Source organism: Oncorhynchus masou, chromosome 10, assembly GCF_036934945.1.
Source record: "Oncorhynchus masou masou isolate Uvic2021 chromosome 10, UVic_Omas_1.1, whole genome shotgun sequence".
Classification (NCBI taxonomy): Eukaryota; Metazoa; Chordata; class Actinopteri; order Salmoniformes; family Salmonidae; genus Oncorhynchus; species Oncorhynchus masou.
The window spans coordinates 13,975,988-14,003,170 of record NC_088221.1 but is presented as its reverse complement, the minus strand read 5'-3'; the positions used below and the strand labels follow the sequence as shown (position 1 = coordinate 14,003,170).

Here is a 27,183-nt window from a genome sequence, read left to right as displayed (position 1 = left end):
TGACACCATACCCTGTTCCAGGTAAACCATACTTACCTGCAGGACAAAGCATGCCTTATCCAGTTCCAGTAACACCAGGCTTCCATCCAGGTTTAGCCGTATCCCAGTCCAGATGCACATTATCCTGCCCCGGGACAGATGGCACCCTACCCGGAGCCTGCTCCGCCACCTGGCATGGATAAGCTGATTGCCTCATCATATATAAGAATCAAGTACTCATGGCCCACCTGAAAATACAGAGTGCAGTTCAGCTCACTAAGGCCTACATGGACAACACGAGACCTTACACTGCTGCCTTACAAGCCCTACAGGACAAGTATGGTCAGTACTGTCTATCCACTCTGGTAGGCATGCTCAGGACCCTTGAGGGGCAGAACGGCTATGAGCTCAGATGTGGATCCAACATCGACCGGCTCTTGAGCAAGATGCCACAGAGCTACCGGGATGAATTCATTGAGTAATGCTTAGATCGTGGCATCCTCAGGACTGGCACGGACCAGACGTACACCCAGCACAACTTGTCAGCCTGGTTGCAGAAGAAATCCCAGGCTAGGCGCATATTAAGCAGAGACTCAGCCCTCTATCAATGTGATATGCCTAAGCCATTCAAGAAAGACCGCCATGACTTCACGAGACAGAAGGGGAAATCTGCTTAAATCTTTTTCAACGCAAGTGGAGATCCAAACCCCAAGGAGCCTGCTCAATCCAAGGAGAAATCCAAACCCAAGCCATACTGTCCCCACTGTGACAATAAAGAACCCTTTCTCAACTCATGTAAAGAGTTCAAGAAGCGTAACACAGGACAGATTGTCAAGTGGATAAAGAATGGAGGAAAAAAAGCTGGACGATCCCACAAAGCTGACCCTCAGACGACCTTGCAAGACATGTAAAGAGCAGCACCTAACGATCTTTCATGACACCATACAGGAAAACCAGAAAAGCAGGATCATGGTGAGTGTCCCTAAGACCAAGGTATACTTGGACAGTCCCAACCGATCACAGAAAGTAATGCTAAAGTTCATGAAGGTCTTACTTCACAATGGAGACCGAGCCCTGGAGACATATGCTGTGCTCGACGATGTTCATCACCCGTTTCTTATGATGTGTTACAAATGACAATTTGTATGATATGTTACGAATTTGCAAAATGTACAATATGTTAAGAATTTGCAAAACGTATGATAATTTACAAATTCTAACTAGGTGGCTAACGTTAGTTAGCTCGCTAACATTAGCTAGGCTAGGGGTTTAGGAGTTAGGTTAAAGAGTTAAGGTTAGGGGAAGGGTTGAGGTTAGGGTAAGCTAACATGCTAAGTAGGCACAAAGTAGCTAAAAAGTAGTAAGTAGGTGAATTAGCTAAAATTCTAAAGTTGTCCATGATGAAAATTTAACTAAAAACCATTGGGTTGCTAGATGTTTGCGATATAAACCCACCCATCATTTTTACTTAACCATACCAAACATTATATCATACTAAATCTAGTGTCTGAGATTTATGAATAGAATAATACGAAACGCTCTGAGACCGGGCTGGTTTGTTTTGTATTATAGGTGGATTCACACCGGTGTTCCTCAATCGTTCCATTTATTGGAAGTTTAGTAGTCAACAGCTCGTTTTTTTATCAATACATTGCTCTAGTGGTAGGCAATTGTATGGCAGTGCTTCCTCGAGACTGCAGTGTCGTCACTAGTTTCCACAGCCATAAAGTCATAAACCTCGCCTATGGAGGGATGTACTGCTTGGAATCTTTACCTACGATAGAAATAAGCTGAAACATTTTTATGTAATTAATTTCATAATTCTTTTTGCCAAATTTCATATTCACAAATGTAAATTTACAAACAAAAAAAACAAATGTTCTTACATTACAAAAAGAAATTGAACTGTATTTTAAGACAATTAAATACTCTACTAACAAAAAAGCTGTTACAATTATAAGTGTATGTATGTCCCTTAAGGTCCTTGTGTAATGTGATATTGTACCCCTTAGCCCTACTCCTAGCCCAATTGTCCATTGTATATTATTCATATATACTTGTGTTCCCACATGTACTTCCTGTATTGATTTGTTGTTAATAAAAAAAAATAAAAAAAATCATAAACCTCGCTTATTTCTACAGTGTATCATCTTAAAATGTTATTTTAAACCTAACCACACTGCTTAACTTATGCCTAACTTAAAATAAGACCAAATAGCTCATTTTAGTTTTCATTAATATGTTGACTTTGTGGCTGTGGTAACTGGTGGAAACCAGATTGAAGAGGGAGAAACGAAACTGAAAGTGCTTGCATTGACGGGAATAGAATCTCGATTGACTCATGTTGATTTAACTATTTGCACTGCAGTTAGCCTACTCTTCCGTGTGCTTTTCTACGTGACTCAGGACTTCGATGTGACCAGGCATTTCGTGTATATATCTCTGATCAACCTGATCGATGGCCACTGACAAAGATAACACCGCCAACATCAGTCTGATTGAGGACTTCAGACCGAGGCTGCGGAAACTCATTGAAATCGATTTTGTACTGGATCACCTGAACTTCTTAGACAATGACAACAAGGACTTGATCCGAACTAAGGCGAGAAAAGAGAGCAATCTAAAGGCAGTGGATCTACTTATTGATACAATCGTCAGGATCCGGCCACTTCCGAATGGTTGGTTCAGGGAGTTTGTGGATGCACTGTCAGCTGGGGGTTGTAAACATGCTGCCACCTACGTGGAGAATAGCCCTCCATGTCCTGCTCTGGAGGCAGAGAATGACAACTGCGTCAGACTAATTGAACTTCTGTCGCCAAGTCTTTTGGCGATGAAGACTACTGATGTTTGCTGGGATTGTTTTTCTAAAGGTATTCTCACCACAGAGGACCGTGAAATTGTAAGTAGTTGTATGTGCGTCATCCGGGTTTGGCCGGGGTAGGCCGTCATTGTAAATAAGAATTTGTTCATAACTGACTTGCCTGGTTAAATAAAAAACGTTTTTTTTAAAACTCTTATTAAATCAGATTATTAATGATGACCTAAATGTACAAGAAGGGTGCAATTTCGGCTCACAATCAAGGCATTCCTGCATGGCAATATTCTGGATATCCCCTGATTGTGTGCGATTTAAAATGTGGGTCAAAAAGGAAATAACAGTATGATCTGCGTTTTTAACTAGCTGTAAACAGAATGAACAGAAACAGATATATAATAAATATGCTATACACGAGATAAATACACAGGCCCGAATAGATATTTGTAAAGTATGATTTGCAAAGCCAATCCGGGCCTAGAGAGACTGCATGGCTATTGGTCCGATTGGCTGAAGCCATGAGCTGGAGGTGATATTAATCTCTCATGTGAAGGCGAGAAAGGGTGAGGTTTGGTGGGAGTCAGTCAGCGCAGCTCCAGTCACACATAAACAACAAAACATGCAGGGGGATTCTGTAACAAGAGTGTTATGGATGGGGGTGGTGGATGGACATAATCCCATGGCTCTGGTCCAAAGGTTTGTTTTAATGTTTTAACCCTATCCCAGACCTTGACCCTTACCGTAACCATTCGGAATGAGTGCCTCAATTTAACCCTTAAAATTAGACATTTTGAGAGATGGAAACGATAGAGTGCAGCAGGAGCAACAATCCCATGACTCTGGATCAGAAGGTTTCGTGTTCGATCCCAGTCGTGGACACTAGTTGTAATTTTTATATTAGTGTTTTGGAATTAAAAAAAAAAAATCTATTTGACCTTTTGGAGAAATTAAATGATACAGAGCAGCAGGAGCAACAAAAACACTTCGAAATTTGACTTTTAGAGAATGTGGATAAATGTCTAATTCTGCAGTGAGACCTTGTTGAGCTACCGGTGTCGCCCCCACTACCCTCCTGCTGTGTACCAGAGTCCTTCTAGAGATAACTATCTAGCTAGCTAACACACAGTGTCCTTCGCTCCCACCGGGAGGACACTGGTACACAGCTAGCTAGGACACTAGTAGACCGTGTCCTTCGCCTCCCAAAAACTCAGAATGCATTATTTGTTTCCCTTTTCTCCCACATTTTAATAGCATAGACAATCAGAGAAAATCCTTTTTGAGCATGGTATATTTGTCAGTGCCAGAAAGAGAATGGCAAAAAATCGTCAAGATGACATGCGGGCCCCAAACAGGCAAATAATGGTGCAGTGTACAACGGTGTACAGAACGGCATCTCTGAATGCACAACGCGTCGGTCCTTGTCACGGGTGGGACGGGTGTGGGCTATTGCAGCAGACAACCACACCGGAATCAACTAAAAACAAGAAGCGTGGGCAGCTATCACCAACACTGGACAGTTGAGGAGTGGAAAAAGATTGCCTGGTCCAAGGAAACCCGGTTCCTGTTGCATCATGCTGATGGCAGTCAGGATTTGGCTCAGCAGCATGAGTCCATGGCCCCATCCTGCCTGGTGTCAATGGTACAGACTGGTGGCGTAATGGTGTGGGGAATGTTTTCCTAGCACACGTTACATCTCTTGATGACAATTCACCAATGTTTTACTGTCCCGAAGAATTCACTATGTTCTGGGGGCAAAGGGGGATACATCCCGGTACTAGATGGGTGTACCTAATAAACTGTCCTCTTAGTGCATTTATGTCATATACCTCTGGACCAGATGAGGGCAGACTAATGCCACTAACTGCACTGCAGCTTTGATGTGAGTACATAACGCTTACATTAGCCTATTTTTAACCCATTCTATTTCTGTTTTAGATTTTAGCTGAATGTCAAAACCGAGGAAATATGGGTGGTGCTCGTGAACTGCTCAGGAGAATCGTGAGATTCCCGCCCGGATGGTTCTCCATCTTCTTGAAGTCCTTACAGGTCACTGAACACAATGACCTGTGTAAAGAATTGACAGGGGAGTCACCTGGTGATAACTTGATAGGTAAGAATGTATAGATTGCCCATACATTGTCCTTCATGCTCGCCGAAACCATGCTCATTTGAACTTGAAAAGTAGCTTTGAATAAGTTGTAAATATTGACTAGCCTATCCCTGTCTTTTTCCCATCATGATATAATTTATAACATGACAAATACACCAGATGAGCCAGGTGTCCTGATGGCTGTGAATGAAGCTCCAGGGAATGTGGATCCCATGGTGGAGGAGGGTCCTGTAGAAGCAGCGGGGAAATCTTTTCTCCCAGAGCAGGAGACATTGGATAGCAGTGTGACCAGCATGCATCTGGATGAACCTTCAGAGGCTGACTCAGAAATTGCAGGTGCAATATAACACAGTCACAACCTTTTACTGACCTTTACAGCATTGATCATGAGAGTCAAGGTTGTAGGGCTGGGCCTTTTGTTCATAAAGCGTCTCATAGTAGGAGTGCTGATCTGGGGTCAGTTTTGCATTTTAGATTATAATTCATGGACACGGGCGACATGCCTGTTCATAGGTCAGCACTCCTCCTCTGAGATGCTTTATGAACAGGTTGGATATTCAACCTTTAAGGATAAATAAGTAGAGTGCTAGAGGAAGGTGCATTGCAGACACATTTTTGAAACACTGAAGCAGTACTAGTTCAAAGCAGTAAATTCTGTTGAAGTCGAAAGTTTACATACGCTTAGGTTGGAGTCATTAAAACTTGTTTTTCAACCACTCCACACATTTCTTGTTTTACAAACTACTATTATTCTAACATTTCACATTCTTAAAATAAAGTGGTGATCCTAACTGACCTAAAGACGGGGAATTTTTACTACGATTAAGTGTCAGGAATTGTGAAAAACTGAGCTCAAAATGTATTTGGCTAAGGTGTATGTAAACATCCGACTTCAACTGTACAGTATTTATACTGAACAAAAATATAAACACAACATGCAACAATTTTACTGAGTTATAGTTCATAGAAGGAAATCAATCAATTGAAATAAATGAATTATGCCCTAATTTATGGATTTCACATGACTGGGCTAGAGTACAGCCATGTTGGGAGCCCGTCCCAGCCAATCAGAATGAGTTTTTCCCCACAAAAGGGCTTTATTACAGACAGAAATACTTCTCCGTTTCATCAGCTGTCCAGGTGCCTGGTCTCAGACGATACCGCAGGTGAAGAAGCCAGATGTGGCGGTCCTGGGCTGGCATGGTTACATGTGGACTGTGGTTATGAGGCCGGTTGGACATACTGCCAAATTCTCTAAAATGACGATGGAGGCGGCTTATGGTAGAGAACATTAAATTATCTGGCAACAGCTCTGGTGGACATTCCTGCAGTCAGCATGCTCCCTCAACTTGAGACATCTGTGTCATTGTGTTGTGTGACAAAACTGCACATTTTAGAGTGGCCTTTTTAATGCCCCCCAGCACAAGGTGCACCTGTGTAATGATCATACTGTTTAATCAGTTTCTTGATATGCCGCATCTGTCAGGTGGATGGATTATCTTGGTAAAGGAGAAATGCTTATTAACAGGGATGTAAACCAATTTGTGAACAAAATTAGAGACAAATAAGCTTTTTGCGCGTATGGAAAATATCTGGGATCTTTTATTTCAGCTCATTAAACATGCGACCAACACAATACATGTTGCATTTATATTTTGTGCAGTATAAAGTCTGTGTAAACAAATGTTAACACATTAAGCTGAAAATATCACATTGAGATGGATGACTTTAACCTTTGAAAAGTATTAACACGCCAGTTGTGTAAATAATTTATTGTTTGATATTTTTAGACATATATAGTGGCACAGAAGAACCAATGGAAAATGGGAAACCGGAAAATAGCTTGGATCTCTCAATGTCAGGTAATATTTAATTCACCTTGTCCTGTTCTGTTTCATATGCAGCAATTTTTGGAAAATAGCTCAACCCCTAATCATTCTTTGAACAAAAGTTAGAAACTGTATCTGACATTACCTTAGAAAATAATGCAGTTGGATCACATGTTAGATTCATAGCATAGGCTCTTTTTAAAACAGTTTGAACAACTGTCATGCCTTGGCCATAGTTTACTTTGTAGTGCCCCCCCCCAAGGTGCGGACTCCGGCCGCAAAACCTGAACCTATCGGGTATGGTCTCGGTGGGCATCTGTCCGCGGTGGTGGCTCTGGTGCTGGATGTGGCCCCCACTTCACCGCAGTCTTCCCCCACCTTGTCCCCTTCCGTGACCTCCCAGCCACGGCAACCCTACTTAACAACACGGGACAGAGGGGCAGCTCGGGACAGAGGGGCAGCTCGGGACAGAGGGGCAGCTCGGGACAGAGGGGCAGCTCGGGACAGAGGGGCAGCTCGGGACAGAGGGGCAGCTCGGGACAGAGGGGCAGCTCGGGACAGAGGGGCAGCTCGGGACAGAGGGGCTCTTCAGACTCCGGCAGCAGCACCGGACAGGCGGGAGACCCCGACAGCAGCGCCGGACAGGCGGGAGACCCCGGCAGCAGCGCCGGACAGGCGGGAGACCCCGGCAGCAGCGCCGGACAGGCGGGAGACCCCGGCAGCAGCGCCGGACAGGCGGGAGACCCCGGCAGCAGCGCCGGACAGGCGGGAGGCTCTGGCAGATCCTGGCTGACTGGCGGATCTGGAAGAGTCTGGCGGATCTGGAAGAGTCTGGCTGACTGGCGGATCTGGAAGAGTCTGGCTGACTGGCGGATCTGGAAGAGTCTGGCTGACTGGCGGATCTGGAAGAGTCTGGCTGACTGGCGGATCTGGAAGAGTCTGGCTGACTGGCGGATCCTGGCAGACTGACGGCTCTGGCTGCTCCATGCTGACTGGCGGCTCTGGCTGCTCCATGCTGACTGACGGCTCTGGCTGCTCCATGCTGACTGACGGCTCTGGCTGCTCCATGCTGACTGACGGCTCTGGCTGCTCCATGCTGACTGACGGCTCTGGCTGCTCCATGCTGACTGACGGCTCTGGCTGCTCCATGCTGACTGACGGCTCTGGCTGCTCCATGCTGACTGACGGCTCTGGCTGCTCCATGCTGACTGACGGCTCTGGCTGCTCCATGCTGACTGACGGCTCTGGATGCTCCTTGCAGACTGGCGGCTCTGGCTGCTCCATGCAGACTGGCGGCTCTGGCAGCTCCTTGCAGACTGGCAGCTCCTTGCAGACTGGCAGCTCCGGCTGCTCCATGCAGACTGGCAGCTCCGGCTGCTCCATGCAGACTGGCAGCTCCGGCTGCTCCATGCAGGCTGCCAGCTCTGGCTGCGCTAAACAGGCAGGAGACTCCAGCAACGCAGGAGAGGAGGAAGGCTCTGGCTGCGCTGAACAGGCAGGAGACTCTGTCAGCGCTGTAGAGGAGGAAGGCTCTGACTGCGCTGAACAGGCGGGAGACTCCGGCAGCGCAGGAGAGGAGGAAGGCTCCGGCAGCGCTGGAGAGGCGAGGCGCACTGTAGGCCTGATGCTTAGTGCTGGCACTGGTGGTACTGGGCCGAGGACACGCACAGAAAGCCTGGTGCGGGGAGCTGCCATCGGAGGGCTGGTGTGTGGAGGTGGCACAGGATGGGCTAGACCGTGAAGGCATACTGGAGATCTTGAAAGCAGTGCTGGCACAGGACATGCAAGGCTCGGGAGGTGCACAGGAGGCCTGGTGCGTGAGGCTGGCACCAACTTCACCAGCCGACTAGCACGCACCTCAGGACGAGTATGGAGCGCTGACCCAGGTGTCATCAAATCCCCGACAAGCCCCCAGTCGGGCGAATTCCATATTTAAAGCACCAACACAGCAACTCCCACATTACTCTCTCCTCCAATTTCCCCATTAACTCCTTCACAGTCTCTGTTTCGCTCACCTCCAACACCGGCTCTGGTTCTGGTCTCCTCCTTTGCTCCTCACAATAAACAGGGAGAGTGGGCTCAGGTCTGACTCCTGACTCTGCCACACTCTCCCTGAGCCCCCCCCCCCATAAATTTTGGGGCTGACTCTCGGGCTTCCATCCGCTTCGCCGTGCTGCATCCTAATACCGACGCCTCTCCGCTTTCCCCGTCTCCAGTTCTTCCTTGGGGCGGCGGTATTCTCCAGGCTGAGCCCAGGGTCCTTCTCCGTCTAATTCGTCCTCCCATGTCCATTCCTTCTTTTGTTGCTCCTGCTGTTTCTTTTGCCTGTTACCACGCCGCTTGGTCCTGTTGTGGTGGGTGATTCTGTCACGGCTTTCGTTGTGGGAAGGAGGAGCGGACCAAAATGCAGCGTAGTTGTGATTCATTTTATTTAATACGGAAACTATACACGACAAAATAACAAACGTACGAAAAACGATCTGGTGCAAGAGACAGCAACAATCACCCACAAACACACAGTGAAACCCAGGCTACCTAAATATGGTTCCCAATCAGAGACCATGACTAACACCTGCCCCTGATTGAGAACCATATCAGGCCAAACACAGAAATAGACAAACAAGACATCCAACATAGAATGCCCACTCAGATCACACCCTGACCAATCAAAACATAGATACATACAAAGTAAACTATGGCCAGGGCGTGACAGTCAGGACCTCGACCAATCGAATTTCAGAACCAGGTGTTGCGCTGATGAATAATATAGATCCCTAAAAATAATTATTAATTTGTAATTATAGTAAAGGTATAATAGGCATTGTTGCTTGTACTTTAGTTAACCTTTTGAATATGATAGAATGAAAGGAACTTTCTATTGGTTTTTCCATTCGGAGGAGAATCCATAGTTTGGGTGGGAGAGAAATGGAATGAGAGACCAGTTTGAATGGAAGGCTCTAGGGAACTCTATCCTATTTGGCTCAGAGAGTATGTTCAATGCGTATCATGACAAGCCACACAGGTTAAAGAGGACGGAGCATAGCCAAAGCTCCCAATTGCAAACACATGCTATTTAGAGTCCATATAGGGACTAAAGGAAGAGTTGGATGTTGTTACATGGTTATGATTCAGTAATATGCCAAGAGTGCACAAAGCTGTCATCAAGGCAAAGGGTGGCTACTTTGAAGAATCTAAAATCTAAAATATATTTTGATTTAACACTTTTTTTGGTTACTACATGATTCCATATTTATTTCATAGTTTTGATGTCTTCTACTATTCTACAATGTAAGAAATAGTCAAATAAAGAAAAACCCTGGAATGAGTATGTACTGGTACTGTATGTTAGACAGTGATGCCTTGGGTTTCCACATGTTTCACACGCTTGAAATCCATTTAAGTATGAAGGAATTTGGCCCTTTTAGAGGCAACACTTTTAGTTTTCTCACCTCACATAAAAAGGTGACTGATTAGTTCACTTTAATAGGCTTTTTATAAATCAGCCAATTGATATTTATGCCATGATTCCGCCACAAGGGGTCTGTGACATCATGATGATGATACGGAGTGATGAGTCATGGGATGTCAATGTTACGTGGCAGATGAGCCAGCTGCAGGCCTCGGCCAGGTGAAGCCTAACACACCGACGCGGACAGCTCCTGTCACTCAAACCAGCCTCTGATGACACCACTGTGTGCCTGTTTGTATATTGCCTTTAGTTTGAGTTACTCTCAATCTTGCTTACATTACTCTGCTATCGAGACCATGAGTCACCATATTCAGCCACATGTTGGGGATTTTTGATTTATTTAGCTACTCTGGAAGTTGGGCAGAATGCCTGACGTGAGCAGATCCAATACATATGGGGATATGGTGCATTTCCATAAACCAGTTGCATGTGTGCTCTGCGGTTTAAAGAAGACATTGGGAGTACTTCATTAAAATACAGTATATTGCGTTCTGCTTTCTCCATCAGGTGGAAAAATACTTTGTGGGATTCGTATCTTATTGACATGGCATTAACCATGGTGGAATCTCCTCTCTAATAAGTCTGGGATTTGCTGATCAAAGACCAGGAGACCACAACGTTCACTGTCATTTTCCTGTTGAGTTTAGGACACCATATCTCTCCGTTGGTTTTTGTTGCCGGAGTCCAATTTAATAATGCTAGTTGAGACAAGAGACCTCTAACATACAATGTATGCGTAGGGAGATTAAAATGGTTTCCTTGTAGTTATACATGGAAGCACACCTGCTTTTCCAATAACATAGACTGACCAGGTGAATCCAGGTGAAAGCTACGATCCCTTTTATATGTCACTTGTTAAATCCACTTCAATCAATGTTGGTGTAGGTGAGTTAAAGAAGGATTTTCAGGGTGCTGATGTGGACAACAATTTTGATCTGAACCTCGCTCCTCTGCTCTAAACAGGCTGCATTGCCCCTGCTGCTGAAAGCTCCCCAAAAGCTGTCATTGTTCTTCGAGATTATCAGATGGACGTGGCCAGGCCCGCCTTGGAGGGAAAAAACATCATCATATGCCTCCCGACAGGAAGTGGTAAAACCAGAGTTGCTGTCTATATTACCAAAGAACATCTGGACAGCAGGAGGAAAGAGGGCCGACCAGGGAAAGTGGTCGTCTTGGTGAACAAGGTACTCCAGTTTCCCATACAATGTCCCATGCACACAACCTGTCTGTACTGTATGTGTGTGTATTGTAAAATACTGTAGCTAGGCCTATAGAGATCACAAAGAAAGCTGCTAGCACAGTATAGTACTGGGCATGACAGTCTCTACTCTTCACAAATAATGACCTTTAAGAGTAATAGAATACACCACTTTACACTTTTCAGTTTGGCACAGACATTCCCATGTTCTTTTTCTATATTGGAAAAACCATCGTCATGTCACATCTAGCACGGTTCACATGTAGGGTATGCTGGTACTCATTTTGGGTGCCGGTACTGTTAATATTTAAGTGCAGGAGCTTCACAATACTTTTGAGCTAATATTATATGAGGTGCATGAAGTCCAGCAGTAGAAAAATGTAGGTCCCCGTACTCAGCTCCAGTGAGCTCCTGCCCAAGTCGAGCGCTGCATATAAACGATGCACACCCCAACAAGTGTGACTGTGTTATGGAGTTACTTAGTGGTCTTTTTCTCAGCATCTAAAATGTACATCCCGATCCAATTTGAGAAATTAATTCAATAAAAACACACAACATGATATGCATCTTCATTGAAGTAGAAATCACTTTTCTAGTGCTGTTTTTGGCAGGGAAGTGAGTACCTCCCCAAACTCAAAAACACTAAATATGTAATCTTGTTTGCACTCATTATTGTGCCACACGTCCAATTTGTCAGTCTAAACCATTTTTTTTTAAATGAACTCTGTTCATAAGTTGTTGTACTTTCAAACATAAAGAACTGTGCATATGCACCAGCTAAGTGCATACTGACAGTGAGAAATACAGTATAGCTTTCTTTTTAGAGGCAGACCCTCGCATATTGAATGTGAGTAACCTCTAGTCTTTCTAATATTGATATGTTCTCCTTCAGGTGCCCCTGGTCGAGCAGCATTACTCCACAGAGTTCTGGAAGTTCCTTAAAAACAAATACAAAGTTGAGAGGGTCAGTGGGGACTCCCAGCTCAAAATCTCCTTCACAGACATTGTCCAGAAAAATGATATTGTCATCTGTACAGCCCAGCTTCTAGAGAACTACTTGGAAAGGGCTCACAGTGGAGATGACGATGGGATTCAACTTTCAGGTTCGGCATAATTTTCTTGAATCGAGTTTCCTCATCACTACATCTGGGATGGGAGTAATGTTAATGGGAAACGTATCTGCAGTAAGCTAGGCATGTTTGTGTAAAACTTTGACCGCGGGTTTTTATCTCCTCCTTAGTCCAAAGTCAGCTTGCTGGCCACAGCTATGGACGTTAGCGAGGTTTCGAATTGGAAAGTAAACAGGACGTGTCTCCTCTGAGAATGAATTTGACAGGTTCTTGTCAGTCAGTTGCTTCCGGCTCTCCTGCTTGCTCTTGCTGGCACTCGCCAGTCCAAGGTGGAGTTTCCCTCGGTGTAACATATGCTGTTTGTTGAAACGCCTGAGAGGGTTAGTTTTTTTTTCTTCTTCTGGTGCTTTCCAGGCCACACGTCTGTTCAAGCCATCAGTGTGTGGCTGATCAAATTCACATGAGAGCCTCTGTCACTGCATCAGACTGAATGTTCCACTCCAGACTCTTATGCCCTCTGGGGAAGGGAATTATAGCACTTCTGTTTTGTATTTGTGGATGTTCATACCTCGTCACACGTCTCCCGGTGCTGTGAAATACACATTTAAACCTTTCTGAGAAATGGACTCTCGCGACACAGCAGTCAGGCAGTGTGGTGGAAAATGCATCGCAGACTTCCTAGAAAAGTAGTGGTTAGTGTGGGAGGCCCTCAGACATAGAGCCAGACCAGGGAGGGTGTAATTTGTGGGTGTCAATAAGCCACTTAAGTATATTTACAGCACTCGCATTATGGGAGACAAAACAAAGGGACTGTTGAAATCAGGTAGTAAAGCTAGAGCCAACTATTGTTCCTAAGAGCCCTACAGCAATGTAACCAGACCCACGGCAGAATGTAATGGAGGAGGAGACAAAGTGATCAGCAGACCAATGGTCTGGGCGGAAGCTTTTCTACGGTCTATGAAGGTCAGACGGTTTTAGATTGTTGAATGAGTAACAGCAGGAATGTTTGCAATTTGAAATGTACACCAGCTGTCTCCTATATCCATTATATGACCCGTTCTTATGTTAAACCAATATGTTTCCTTTTGTCTTCCAACAATCACATTGAGTGTATTTGCTCCTTGTTTCTGCTGTGTAGATTTGTCACTGATTGTGATCGATGAGTGCCACCACACACAGAAGGGAGGAGTCTATAACCACATCATGATCCGCTACCTCAAGCAGAAGCACAAGAACGCCAAGTTAAAGAAAGAGCAGAAGGATACAGTGGCCATCCCACAGATCCTAGGCTTGACCGCCTCACCCGGCGTCGGGGGAGCCAAGAAAATTGATAAAGCAGAAGAGCACATTCTACGAGTAAATACCATACACTACTACCAGACTACATATCTTTTTTTCTCTCTTTCTCATTCTCTCTCTCTCTCTCTAGACACATACCCTCGTCATTCTCATTCTTGCCCTTCCTCTTTTCATTAAGCACTTTCCTCCCTCCCTGTCAAGCCCCACCCACCCTTTGTCCCTTCCTCATTCAGTTCCTACTCTGCTAAGTGCTCACCCCTGCTCAGCCAAGCTGTTTCCAATGTTCCACATGGCCTCAGCACTCCAGGCAGCCGTAAACCTCACCATGCCTTTTTTTAACCATGACTACGTTGGGCTCCTGAGGGGCGCAGCGGTCTAAGGCACTGCATCTCGGTGCTAGAGGCGTCACTACAGACACCCTGGTTCGAATCCAGGCTGGATCACAACCAGGCCGTGATTGGGAGTCCCATAGCGCGGCGCACAATTGGCCCAGCGTCGTCATCGTTTGGTCGGGATAGGTCGTCATTGTAAATAAGAATTTGTTCTTAATGACTTGCCTGGTTAAATAAAGGTTAAATAAAAACTTTTTTCACCACACAGGAAAGAATTGGAAACAGCTTTTGGTTTTAACTCTCAATGGGTCACACTGAAGTGGTGATGCAAAGTAATGTTAGTGTTATTTTATTTGAATATACTCAGTGGTGTAAAGTACTTAAGTAGTACTTTAAAGTATTTTTACTTAAGTTGTTTTTTGGGGGTGTCTGTACTTTACTATTTATATTTTTGACAACATCTACTCCATTCTTGTGTGTTTTACTCCATACATTTTCCCTGGCATCCAAAAGTACTCTTTATATTTTGAATGCTTAGCAGGACAGGAAAATGGTCCAATCCATGCACTTGTTAAGAGACCATCCCGGTCATCCCTACTGCCTCTGATCTGGCGGACTCACTAAACATATGTGCTTCGTTTGTAAATGGTGTCTTGAGTATCTTTACTTTTACTTAAGTATGACAATTGGGTACTTTTTCCACCACTGAATATACTGTGTGATTGATTAATAGAACACTACTTTGGAAGTACCGTATTGCATTGCTAAGCTTTGTGAATGTATTACAGAGGACAGGTGGTTTCTAATAAAACCTCATGGTATTTGTTTTGATGTTTTTGCTCATTGGTTCAATTCATGTTCTGTCTTTTTTGTAGATCTGCGCAAACTTGGACGCATACAAAATAATGACGGGGAACCTTGGGGAAAACAAAAAAGAACCACACAAAAAAATAGCCACTGCCGAGGAGAGAAAAGAGGTACTCTTTAAAAAATAAAAATAATCATTTATTCCCAGTAGTGAGAGAGATGTGGATTTTCATGAAATTATATATATATACATCATCCTGAGTTTTTGAAGTATGTAAATGTATTTATGTGCTTACATCTGTTTAATTATCTCTTGTCAGGATCCCTTTGGCGATGTTCTCAAAGGAGTCATGAATGCCATTCACGTCCATGCTGAACTGAACCCTACCTGTGACCTAGGCACCCAGAACTATGAGCAGTGGGTGGTCCAGAAAGAACAAAATGGTGAGGGAACACATTTATTTTCATGTTCTTTTGTACTGGAGGGCTACTAATAAGAGGCGTAATCGAAATATATTTCAACCGTTCTCAATACCAAGTGTCATAGCTGAATAAATAGACACCCTATTATACCCCAACAGTATACTGAACAAAAATATAAATGCAGCATGTAAAGTGTTGGTCCCATGTTTCATGAGCTGAAATAAAAGATCCCAGAAACTTTCCAGATGCACAAAAAGCGTAGTTCTCTCGAATTTTGTGTACTCTTTTGTTTACATCCCTGTTAGTGAGCATTTCTCCGATGCCAAGAGAGTCCTTCCACCTGACAGGTGTGGCATATCAAGAAGCGGATTAAACAACATGATCATTACACAGGTGCACCTTGTGCTGTGGGCAATAAAATGTCACTTAAAATTTGCATTTTTGGCACACAACACAATGCCACAGATGTCTCAAGTTTTGAGGGAGCATACAATTGGCATGCTGACTGCAGGAATGTCCACCAGAGCTGTTGCCAGAGAATTCAATGTTAATTTCTCTACAATAAAACGTTGTTTTAGAGAATTTGTCAGTACGTCCAACCGATCTCACAACCGCCGACCACGTGTAACTACGTCAGTCCAGGACCTCCACAGCCGGCTTCTTTACCTGCGTCTGAAACCAGCCACCCGGACAGCTGATGAAACTGTGAGTTTGTACAACCAAAGAATTTCTGCACAAACTGTCAGAAACCATCTCAGGGAATCTCATCTGCTGGCTCATCGTCCTCACCAGGGTCTTGACCTGACTGCAGTTCTGCGTCGTAACGAGATCCTGAGGCCCATTGTCGTGCCATTCATCCACCGCCATTAACTCATGTTTCATCATGATAATCCACATCCCATGTTGCAAGGACACAATTCCTGGAAGCATAATGCCATCGCATTAGCTCAATGGGTTCAGGAAAACTCCAAGTTCGAGGAGGTCAGAGTAAAAGCTTGCCATGTGATTGGAGGAGGAGGCCAGAGTGTCGTGAAACCAATGACCGCTGTGAGTGCACGGTTTCTTCCATGCTCACAAGACATGTCACACATTGAGCCTGTTTGGGATGCTCTGGATCGACTTGTACAACAGTGTGTTCCAGTTCCCAGAATATCCAGAAACTTCGCACAGCCATTGAAGAGGAGTGGGACAACATTCCACAGGCCACAATCAACAGCCTGATCAACTCTATGCGAATGAGATGTGTCGCACTACATGAGGCAAAGGGTGGTCACACCAGATACTGACTAGATTTCTGATCCACAACCTGTTTTAAGGTATCTGTGACTAACAGATACATATCTGTATTCCCAGTCGTGAAATCTATAGATTAGGGCCTAATTTATTTATTTAAACTGACTGATTTCCTTATATGAACTGTAACTCAGTAAAATATTTGAAATTGTTGCATATTGCATTTATACACTGCTCAAAAAAATAAAGGGAACACTAAAATAACACATCCTAGATCTGAATGAATGAAATATTCTAATTAAATACTTTTTTCTCTACATAGTTGAATGTGCTGACAACAACGTCACACAAATTATCAATGGAAATCAAATTTATCAACCCATGGAGGTCTGGATTTGGAGTCACACTCAAAATTAAAGTGGAAAACCACACTACAGGCTGATACAACTTTGATGTAATGTCCTTAAAACAAGTCAAAATGAGGCTCAGTAGTGTGTGTTGCCTCCACGTGCCTGTATGACCTCCCTACAACACCTGGGCATGCTCCTAATGAGGTGGTGGATGGTCTGCTGAGGGATATCCTCCCAGAACTGGACTAAAGCATCCGCCAACTCCTGGACAGTCTGTGGTGCAACTTGGCGTTGGTGGATGGAGCGAGACATGATGTCCCAGATGTGCTCAATTGGATTCAGGTCTGGGGAACGGGCGGGCCAGTCCATAGCTTCAATGCCTTCCTCTTGCAGGAACTGCTGACACACTCCAGCCACATGAGGTCTAGCATTAGGAGGAACCCAGGGCCAACCGCACCAGCATATGGTCTCACAAGGGGTCTGAGGATCTCATCTCGGTACCTTATGGCAGTCAGGCTACCTCTGGCGAGCACATGGAGGGCTGTGCGGCCCCCCAAAGAAATGCCACCCCACACCATGACTGACCCACCGCCAAACCGGTCATGCTGGAGGATCTTGCAGGCAGCAGAACGTTCTCCACGGCGTCTCCAGACTCTGTCATGTCTGTCACATGTGCTCAGTGTGAACCTGCTTTCATCTGTGAAGAGCACAGGGCGCCAGTGGCAAATTTGCCACTCTTGGTGTTCTCTGGAAAATGCCAAACGTCCTGCACGGTGTTGGGCTGTAAGCACAACCCCCACCTGTGGACGTCGGGCCCTCATACCACCTTCATGGAGTCTGTTTCTGACTGTTTGAGCAGACACATGCACATTTGTGGCCTGCTGGAGGTCATTTTGCAGTGCTCTGGCAGTGCTCCTCCTGCTCCTCCTTGCACAAAGGCGGAGGTAGTGGTCCTGCTGCTGGGTTGTTGCCCTCCTACGGCCTCCTCCACGTCTCCTGATGTACTGGCCTGTCTCCTGGTAGCGCCTCCATGCTCTGGATACTACGCTGACAGACACAGCAAACCTTCTTGCCACAGCTCGCATTGATGAGCTGCACTACCTGAGCCACTTGTGTGGGTTGTAGACTCCATCTCATGCTACCACGAGTGAAAGCACCGCCAGCATTCAAAAGTGACCAAAATATCAGCCATGAAGCATAGGAACTGAGAAGTGGTCTGTGGTCACCACCTGCAGAACCACTCCTTTATTGGGGGTGTCTTGCTAATTGACTATAATTTCCACCTGTTGTCTATTCCATTTGCACAACAGCATGTGAAATGTATTGTCAATCAGTGTTGCTTCTTAAGTGGACAGTTTGATTTCACAGAAGTGTGATTGACTTGGAGTTACATTGTGTTGTTTAAGTGTTCCCTTTATTTTTTTGAGCAGTGTACTTTTGTTCAGTGTACGTTCCTAAGCAACTATCAATGTTTTCCTACAGCTGCAAAAGAGGAGAATCAAAAAGTGCGAGTTTGTGCTGAGCATCTACGGCAGTACAACGAGGCCCTGTACCTAGGCAAAACCATCCGCATGTGGGATGCCTTCAGCTTCCTGGACAAATACTTTGACGAGGAGCTGAAGAAGAAAGTGGCCCCAGAGGACGAGGAGGCCATCATAAAGACTGATACAGAGCGATTCCTTTTCACACTCTTTAAAGGTAGCTTACTGTACATCTAATGTTTTTAGTACATTGTAATGCCCTACATAGATACCTGGAAGTTTATTTTTCACGGCTTTCTTCAAAATCTACTTTCTTGCAGATAGCAAAGTGAAACTGCAGGAGTTGGCTAAGCTTCCCCAGTATGAAAATAATAGCCTAGCTAAGCTGAGAACCAAAATCCTGCATGAGTTTACATCTAGAGAAAAGGCTAGAGGGATCATTTTCACGAAAACCCGTCGCAGTGCCATCGCATTAGCTCAATGGGTTCAGGAAAACTCCAAGTTCGAGGAGGTCGGAGTAAAAGCTTGCCATGTGATTGGAGGAGGAGGCCAGAGTGTCGTGAAACCAATGACCGCTGTGAGTGCACGGTTTCACATTTTACAAAGGCTGGCTGTCTGCCAGCTCTGCTTTTTATACTTAAATAGATCACTTTGAAAACATTCACTGTGAAAATGTACTTAAGTGGATGACAGTAGTATTACATCAAATTGGTTCATCTTTGTTTGACTAATTGCACACTGTCATACATCCTCTTCTGTGTAAAGTTGTGCTTAATTACATTGTATTGAATCATATGTTTTGCCCACGTTTTGTGTTTCTCAGGCAGAACAAAGGGATGTTTTGAACAAGTTTCAGAATGCGGAGATCAACTTGCTGATTGCAACAACAGTGGCCGAAGAGGGTCTGGACATAGCAGCATGTAACTTTGTGATACGATATGAGCTTGTGACCAATGAGATCGCTATGATTCAGGTCAGTGATTTAAAGGTTAACTGGCTTTGCCAAAAACATGTCAATATCCACAGTGTCATTATTAACTAAGAACTATGAACTTAGATTCTGTATCGTCTGCTAACTCGTTTGGTATGCGCCAAATAAATAGTATTCACTGGTTAGCAGACGATCATGCTGTTAGCCTGACTGCAAGCGCTCACTGCCATGGTTTAATGAGAACATGTTTACTGTGTTTGTGTCTTGTAGGCCCGAGGCAGAGGCAGAGCTGAGGACAGTAGTTATACCTTAGTGGCAGGGGAGGGTTCTGGGGTCGCCGAACGAGAGAGTGTCAACGAGTACCGTGAGAAGATGATGAGCAAAGCTATCGATAAAGTCAAGAAATTAGATCAAGAGGAATATGAAAAGAGGGTAAGTCTCCTCTCAACTCTTAACTGCCAGCTTGATGTTAAATGAAATATATTTTAAGATTTGATTTCTTAAACCTAGTTGAGTAACGTCAAAAAAAAATGATATACTAATTGTGTTTTAATTGTTTGTTGCAAGATTAAAGAATTCCAGATTCAGGCAATCATGGAGGAAAAAGTGCGAACAACCAAGAAGAAGCAGAAAGGAATGAAAAAGGAGAGCCCGTCCAAAGTGAAGTTCAGTTGTAGAAGCTGCAACAAACCAGTCTGCTCTGGGGAAGATGTTGAAATCATTGAAAATATGCACAGAGTCAACGTAACACCCCAATTTAAGTATGTTCTGCTGCAAACAGCTGTCCTCTTGTCAAAGTAACCCAACCTGTGCACGTTTGTAGCAGTACTATACAGTACACGGTTGTTGGTAAAGATGTGTAGTACACACGTTCTAGCATTAGAAAACTAAAAGATATACCCCAAACCCCTATATTCACATTTTAAAATGCTTGCCTTGAGTCTGCATACAGCCCCTCAACCACAGATGTAAGTTATTATTGAAACAATGTCTTCTCTCTCTTTTGCAGGGAACTTTTCATTCAAAGAGAAAACACCTCACTTGTTAAAAGGCTCCTGGACTACGAGACCAATGGTTTCATAGCATGCAAAGACTGTGGACAGGTAGGCTTCTGCCCTGACCTAATTCTGTAAAGAGAGGTCGACACCAACGTCTATCGTTCTATCATAGACAACAATTAAACAGTTAAATTTTGAAAGGCACTTGCCAATCTAGCAAGTAAGGAGTATTTTTTTTTTTTTTTTTCGGATGCCTGAAGATTTGCCTAAAAATGTACATTTGCTTTTTACATGCAGGAGAGCCACATATGGCCTACCTTACACCTACACATATGGGAGGAATCAGAAAGATCAGTACTGGAATTACTGTATTTTGTTTGTTATCAGTCAAAGATTCTCAGAGCAGGCTCAACTTGTCCGACTGCCATAAAGTGTCTGTCTTTCACTTAAACCATTGGGAGAAACCCAAGTGATCAGTTTAAAGGCTACTAGAATTCTTTCTGTTTGTTTGTTTTCAGAGCAGGCTCAACTTACGTGACTGCTTAGTTCATTTGCCCAAGGCAATAGGGCAACCCTTAATGTCAATCCCTGAATAGATATTCAAACATTTCAATCTATATCCACTGTAAGTGCATGTTACAAAGCCAACTGTCCACTCACATCGATTTCTTCCTGCAGAGGTGGGGTTCAATGATGCTCTACCGTGGAATCGAGTGTCCCTGTCTTCACGTCAAGAACTTCCTGGTGAAGTATGATGAAAAGAGGAAGAACGTCAACAAGTGGAGCGAGCTGGGTATCCAGTTACCTGCCTTTGACTATGCTGAACACGCTCGATCTGTGGCCGAAAGCTCTGAGGATGAAGAATCAATGTAATAATATGGTAACGACAAGGGTTGTTTTGCGAAAAGTAAGAATCAAAACAAATGCATGCAGCTCCATGTATCTGTGGTAGTTGGATTGAATAAATCAGCCTTACATTTTCTCTTGAAGTTGCACACGTGCAAGCTTTTACAATGTGACTTTGCTCATATCCTTTTAATTGCGAAAGCCTTCATTGATGCAGTATGATACGGGGGGTTCAGGTGTCTTACAAGCTGCTGCTTTTAATTGTCATGAATTAATCATTGTATTATTCAATTTATTGTCAATGGCTATCAGTAAATGTTGAATCAAATGAATAATGTGCTTTTCTGATTGAAAAAAAAGGATTGTGGAGAAAATATGACATTACTATGTGCCCTAGATATCTCCATGCTTAATCACTGATTTGGGGAAACGGGTTCAGCAGGAAGAGAGATTTCTTGTTGAATATGGTGTGCAAACATTTTCTTTTAAAAACATTTCTAATCTGTGCTCCTAGACGAGCTGTTGTTGTGTCAGATACCTCATACATCATGAATGGGTCAAACTAAAAATGAAATTGAACTTCTCGACACACTTCCTCTCCCTTGGGATCCGCTGGTGTTTTCCCGGACCCTATGGTCCGCACCGGTCAGCACACGTTTATGTTTAGATCTAACACACTAGACAGGTGGGGGTTTTTTTTGTGTATTGTCGGTAAATTCACTTATCACTTTGCCCAATGTCACAGGTGTGACCTGTCCAGGGGTATGGTGATGTGTTGCCCTGGCTACTGTGACTTGATAGTTCAGGGAGTAATAAAAGGAAAAAATATGGGTGCCCACGTGATTACTTTTTTCTTCTTCATTGTTTTGTTTAATCCTAAATTCATAGCTTTCAAAATATTTCCATAATACAAATGTCTGCAATGTGTAAAGTGTATGAGACAATAAATTGAGCAGGCAATTTGCCCCAATGTGTGTTTGCTTTCAAACATCTCTGTCACTTGGCACACCCCTGCATGGAATAAACTGTATATACTTTGCAGACATACAAATTAATGTTAATTTATTCACAAAATGCCTAGAACTCCACAACTTGCGAATGTATTCTATATAATTCCAAAGGTTGACCATGTTCACTGATAATAACTGGACTACTTATGAGATGTGGTGAATGCAAAAGCCACTTCGTAAATTCAGCGCCCTTTGAAAGTTAATTGGGCTGCTGACTTCGAGGAGGCATCCCTGACTAGTATGCCTTACAATTTCCAGATTAATAAGGGATGCCAAGTGCAACTTTAATTGGAAGGAGTAACATATACTGTATATATATTTTTTTTTTGGTGCTTAAGTTTTGATTTTTCTGCGTTATGTTAAATATTTGACATCCAGAGAGTGTGCGATGAAGTTGACTTGTCATTCCACTAGCGGATGAATGCCTATACAGAATCGGTGCTACTACGGTCAGTAAAACTAATTCACATTAGAAATACATACAAATTGTGTTTTTAAATGTATTTAATGGGAAGCCTCATCAAAATGATCTTGAAAAATACCTCACAAATGTTTTGTTGCTAATATATATAAAGAAATCCCGTTTCAGCATTGTGAAGCATCATGTTGCCTTGTCTCGTTTTATGCAGGTATTCATTATCTATAGGAGAATAAGACAGAAATGTTACTTTTTGAGAGACACATGAGCAAAACGGGGTCACTTCAAAAACAAAACTGACAGTGACAAGGAATGCATGCATACTCTATTGGAAGCAATTGAATAAACAAAACAAGTAAATACCTGATATCAATCGCAAATGATAGATTTTATACCTAATGGTGTCATTGAAAGAATCTGCCAGGGTAAAAGACCTCGTGGCGCTTCAGTCCTTTCCGAACATGAAAATAAATGAACTTGTGGATATCTGTCTACAGTGTGTCAGATTTAACATAAACATATCTTCAACAAATCAGTGGAAATTGTACTGCATTCACAGAGGCAATAGCAATCACTTGGTGGCAACACATGGTTATCGGTATACTATATTGCATGTCGTAGGCCGACTTGAATTTGCAATGTTCACATAGGATGGGGTTTATTGAACCACCAATCTCACCTTTGGATTTAGCGATGTATGAAATGTAAAGACTTCTAGAATTCTAAAAACAAGACTAATTCATGAATGCTCATACTGGAAGTTGCAGTGAATCAACAAACTCATTTGAAATGTAAAATCATATTTCTGTTGATTATTCATTATGACTGACTCAATTGAACTTGGTGAAGTTGAATAATCATCCGTTTGAAGGGTCATTGGTCAGCAAAAAAAAAAAAAAAGCACAATAAGCTACTCAGTGGACACCATAAAAAAAACATTCTCATATAATTAAATGTTGAAATCATCCATGGATGATAAGATAAAGCAACTTACTATTTAGATATATTGCCATGGGGACGGTTATTAACGTGATGACAACAGCAACCCACTTTGCTGCAGCAATGTTATTAAAGCTGAGGGTGAAACAACGTCGCAAAAAGCAGAAAAGACAGATTTCCGTCGGTCTAATGTCCATTGCTTGTGTTTGTTGTCCCAAACATGTCTCTTGTTGTTATTGGTATCCTTTAGCAGTGGTTTCTTTCCAGCAATTCTACCATGAAGGCCTGATTCACACAGTCACCTCTGAACAGTTAATGTTGAGATGTGTCTGTTACTCGAACTTTGGGAAGCATTTATTTGGGAAGCAATCTGAGGCTGGTAACTCTAATGAACTTATCCTCTGCAGCAGAGGTAACTCTAGGTCTTCCTTTCCTGTGGCCGTCCTCGGGAGAGCCAGTTTCGTCATAGCACTTGATGATTTTTGCGGCTGCACTTGAAGAAACTTTAAAAGTTCTTGAAATGTTCCGTATTGACTGACCTTCATGACTGTTATTTCCCTCTGCATATTTGAGCTGTTTTTGGAATAATATAGACTTGGTCTTTTACCAAATTATTTCTTTATTTTTATTTAACCTTTATTTAACTAGGCAAGTCAGTTAAGAACAAATTCTTATTTACAATGACGGCTTACCAAACGGCAAAAGGCCTCCAGTGGGGACGGGGGCTAAAAGCATAAATAAAATGTAAGTATAGGACAAGACACACATCCCGGCAAGAGAGACAACACAGCACTACATAAAGAGAGACCTATGACAATAACATAGCAAGGCAGCGACACATGACAACACAGCATGGTAGCAACACAACATGGTAGCAGCACAAAACATGGTACAAACATTATTGGGCACAGACAACAGCACAAAGGGCAAGAAGGTTTAGAGATAACAATACATCACGCAAAGCAGCCACAACTGTCAGTAAGAGTGTCCATGATTGATTCTTTGAATGAAGAGATTGAGATACAACTGTCCAGTTTGAGTGTTGCAGCTCATTCCAGTGGCTAGCTGCAGTGAACTCCTAACTTGTCACAACGCAACACAACTGATTGGCTCAAACGTGTTAAACGCATCAAACACATTAAGAAGGAAAGGCACACCTTTTAACAAGGCACACCGGTTAATTGAGATGCATTCCAGGTGACTACCTCATGAAGCTGGTTGAGAGAATGCCAAGAGTGTGCAAAGCTGTCATCAAGGCAAAGGGTGGCTACTTTGAAGAATCTCAAATATAAAATATATTTTGATTTGTCAAACACTTTTTTGGTTACTGCATGATCACATATGTGTAATTTCGTTGATGTCTTCGCTATTATTCTACAATGTAGAAAATAGTACAAATAAAATAAAAACTTGAATGAGTAGGAGTGTCCAAACTTTTGACTGGTACTGTATATCTGAGAGCCATGAGAAAGATCAGGAAACTATTTTAAAATGTTTTTGCATGTATTTATCCTCTTAATTAAGGCGCTAAACTATCTCCATATAGACTGGCACCGAGACCTTAAGCCAAACGAAGAACATCATCCTGTTAGTGAATGTCTCATCTTTCAATAGAGGGGTCATAATAGTTTTGTTCGACCAAACCGTTCGGACGCAACAGACGTTTTTGTGAGGAGATCGATTTTCAGGACATCTCATGATCTGACAAACACTGCTCTAGCTCTGCCACCTCTCAGGGCGATGTCAGCGGATGTGGCGGATTGAGACGCAGCCCATGCAACAACAAAAAACAACAACATATCTCTAGTTTCAACAGATTTTGATGGGAATTTCTGTGTGATTTTAGGTATTCTTATTTTTTTAGGTGGTAGACCAGCTTTAATATTGCAGATAGATTGTAGCATCCATCTATGTGATTGTCTGCATCATTTCCAATCCCCCATATATTTTTGGGCAACTTTATATATATAGTGAACAACAACGCTTTGGCCTCTACTTCCAGTTTATATATACTATATACATATAATGGACACAGTCTATTTTACAATAGTTATATTCTGTTTGTTTTTACTCCTGTCCTTCCTCTACCCTCAACCTCCCCCATCTATTTCTGATGTCCATCCGGTTTGATTTCTATTTGCCATATATTTCAAACTGTGCTCTTTCACAAAAGTTCTTAGCCCATAAACGTTTTGTTGTTGCTTGTAACATTTGCAAAAAGCTTTGGGAACTTTGTGTCTGTAGTCAACTTCATTCTGATTCTGCGGTCGCAGTCAAGCTGATACCTAGCCTAAACATCTTGATTCTATGTTTAGCGTTGATAAAGGGAAGAAAAAAACCATCTAACAATGTCCTTTGGCTGCTCTATGAGTGGTCTGGATCACTCTGCGATGTGGGAAGGTGTTTAAGAGCAAAGTTACTAACGAAGGCTCTGGGAAACGAGGCCCTGATGTTTCCATCTTTTTCCCCCCCTAGAACATATATCAATATATCAAATTGTGCCAAAGGCCTGTTGCCAAAGGCACATCTTATCTTTAACTTTCACCCAAACACCAGATGTGCTCTCTCTCCCATGTCAAGTATGGGCAATGGCCCTGAGCGATAAACATGCAAAAGCACAGTGGGGTTAGCGCTGCACCAACCAAAAGAATCTGGAATAGGAAACCACTGAAGAGGAAGTCCCAGTAGGCTGTCTCTAGTGTAAACTAAAGAGAATGGAATGCTGACATTAACTTGACTATCGGTCTCTCTGCAGGCTTACGTCTGGAATTACAACATTTATTTGAAACCCAACACCACTGCTGGAGCCATGCAAGTCACCCATAATGGAAAAGATCATCAGATCCTCAACGGTGGCCCTGACTGGGCATATGAGGGTGAGTACTGAGTAGCATTGACACATGTTAGAGGGAAGGGACAAGGTGGGTTTCATCACACACAAGGCTTTTGAGTAATGTGATATCTTCCACTTTTTTTCAGAGCAGGTTTTCTCATCCATTGAGGCAATATGGTGGTCACCAACTGGAAAGTGCCTGTCTTATGTTGATTTTAATGACACAATCAACTTATTTTTGTATGGATATGGACAATACCCCAGAACGGTGGTTGTCCCATACCCTAAGGTGGGATGTTGTAATATGTGCCCTTTTTAAAACATGGTATGAATGTCAGAAGAATGATATATATACCAAAGACAGCAGGTAATATGTCAAATATACAGTATACCGTGATCACACATTATGTGTGTGTTGTACATTTTACAGAGTAAATACAGTATTTGAAGTACAGTGGGGCAAAAAGTATTTAGTCAGCCACCAATTGTGCAAGTTCTCCCACTTAAAAAGATGAGAGAGGCCTGTAATTTATTTTTATCATAGGTACACTTCAACTATGACAGACAAAATGTGGAAAGAAAATCCAGAAAATCACATTGTAGGATTTTTAATGAATTTATTTGCAAATTATGGTGGAAAATAAGTATTTGGTCAATAACAAAAGTTTATCTCAATACTTTGTTATATACCCTTTGTTGGCAATGACAGAGGTCAATTGTTTTCTGTAAGTCATCACAAGGTTTTCACACACTGTTGCTGGTATTTTGGCCCATTCCCTCATGTAGATCTCCTCTAGAGCAGTGATGTTTTGG

The 27,183-nt window shown here is 43.1% G+C and overlaps 1 protein-coding gene across 1 annotated transcript; it reads left to right on the top strand.

The window, feature by feature from the left end:
• Positions 1-2,259: 2,259 nt before the first annotated feature.
• LOC135547182 (interferon-induced helicase C domain-containing protein 1-like) lies at positions 2,260-22,135 on the top strand. Its single transcript, XM_064975939.1, has 16 exons — positions 2,260-2,878; positions 4,730-4,904; positions 5,064-5,240; positions 6,695-6,766; positions 11,166-11,386; positions 12,293-12,503; positions 13,609-13,826; positions 14,977-15,078; positions 15,229-15,352; positions 18,397-18,612; positions 18,716-18,972; positions 19,219-19,368; positions 19,597-19,758; positions 19,894-20,087; positions 20,336-20,429; positions 21,003-22,135. The coding sequence occupies exons 1-16, from the start codon at positions 2,438-2,440 to the stop codon at positions 21,195-21,197; spliced, it is 3,009 nt and encodes a 1,002-aa protein (XP_064832011.1). The 5' UTR covers positions 2,260-2,437; the 3' UTR covers positions 21,198-22,135.
• The last annotated feature ends 5,048 nt before the right edge of the window (positions 22,136-27,183 follow it).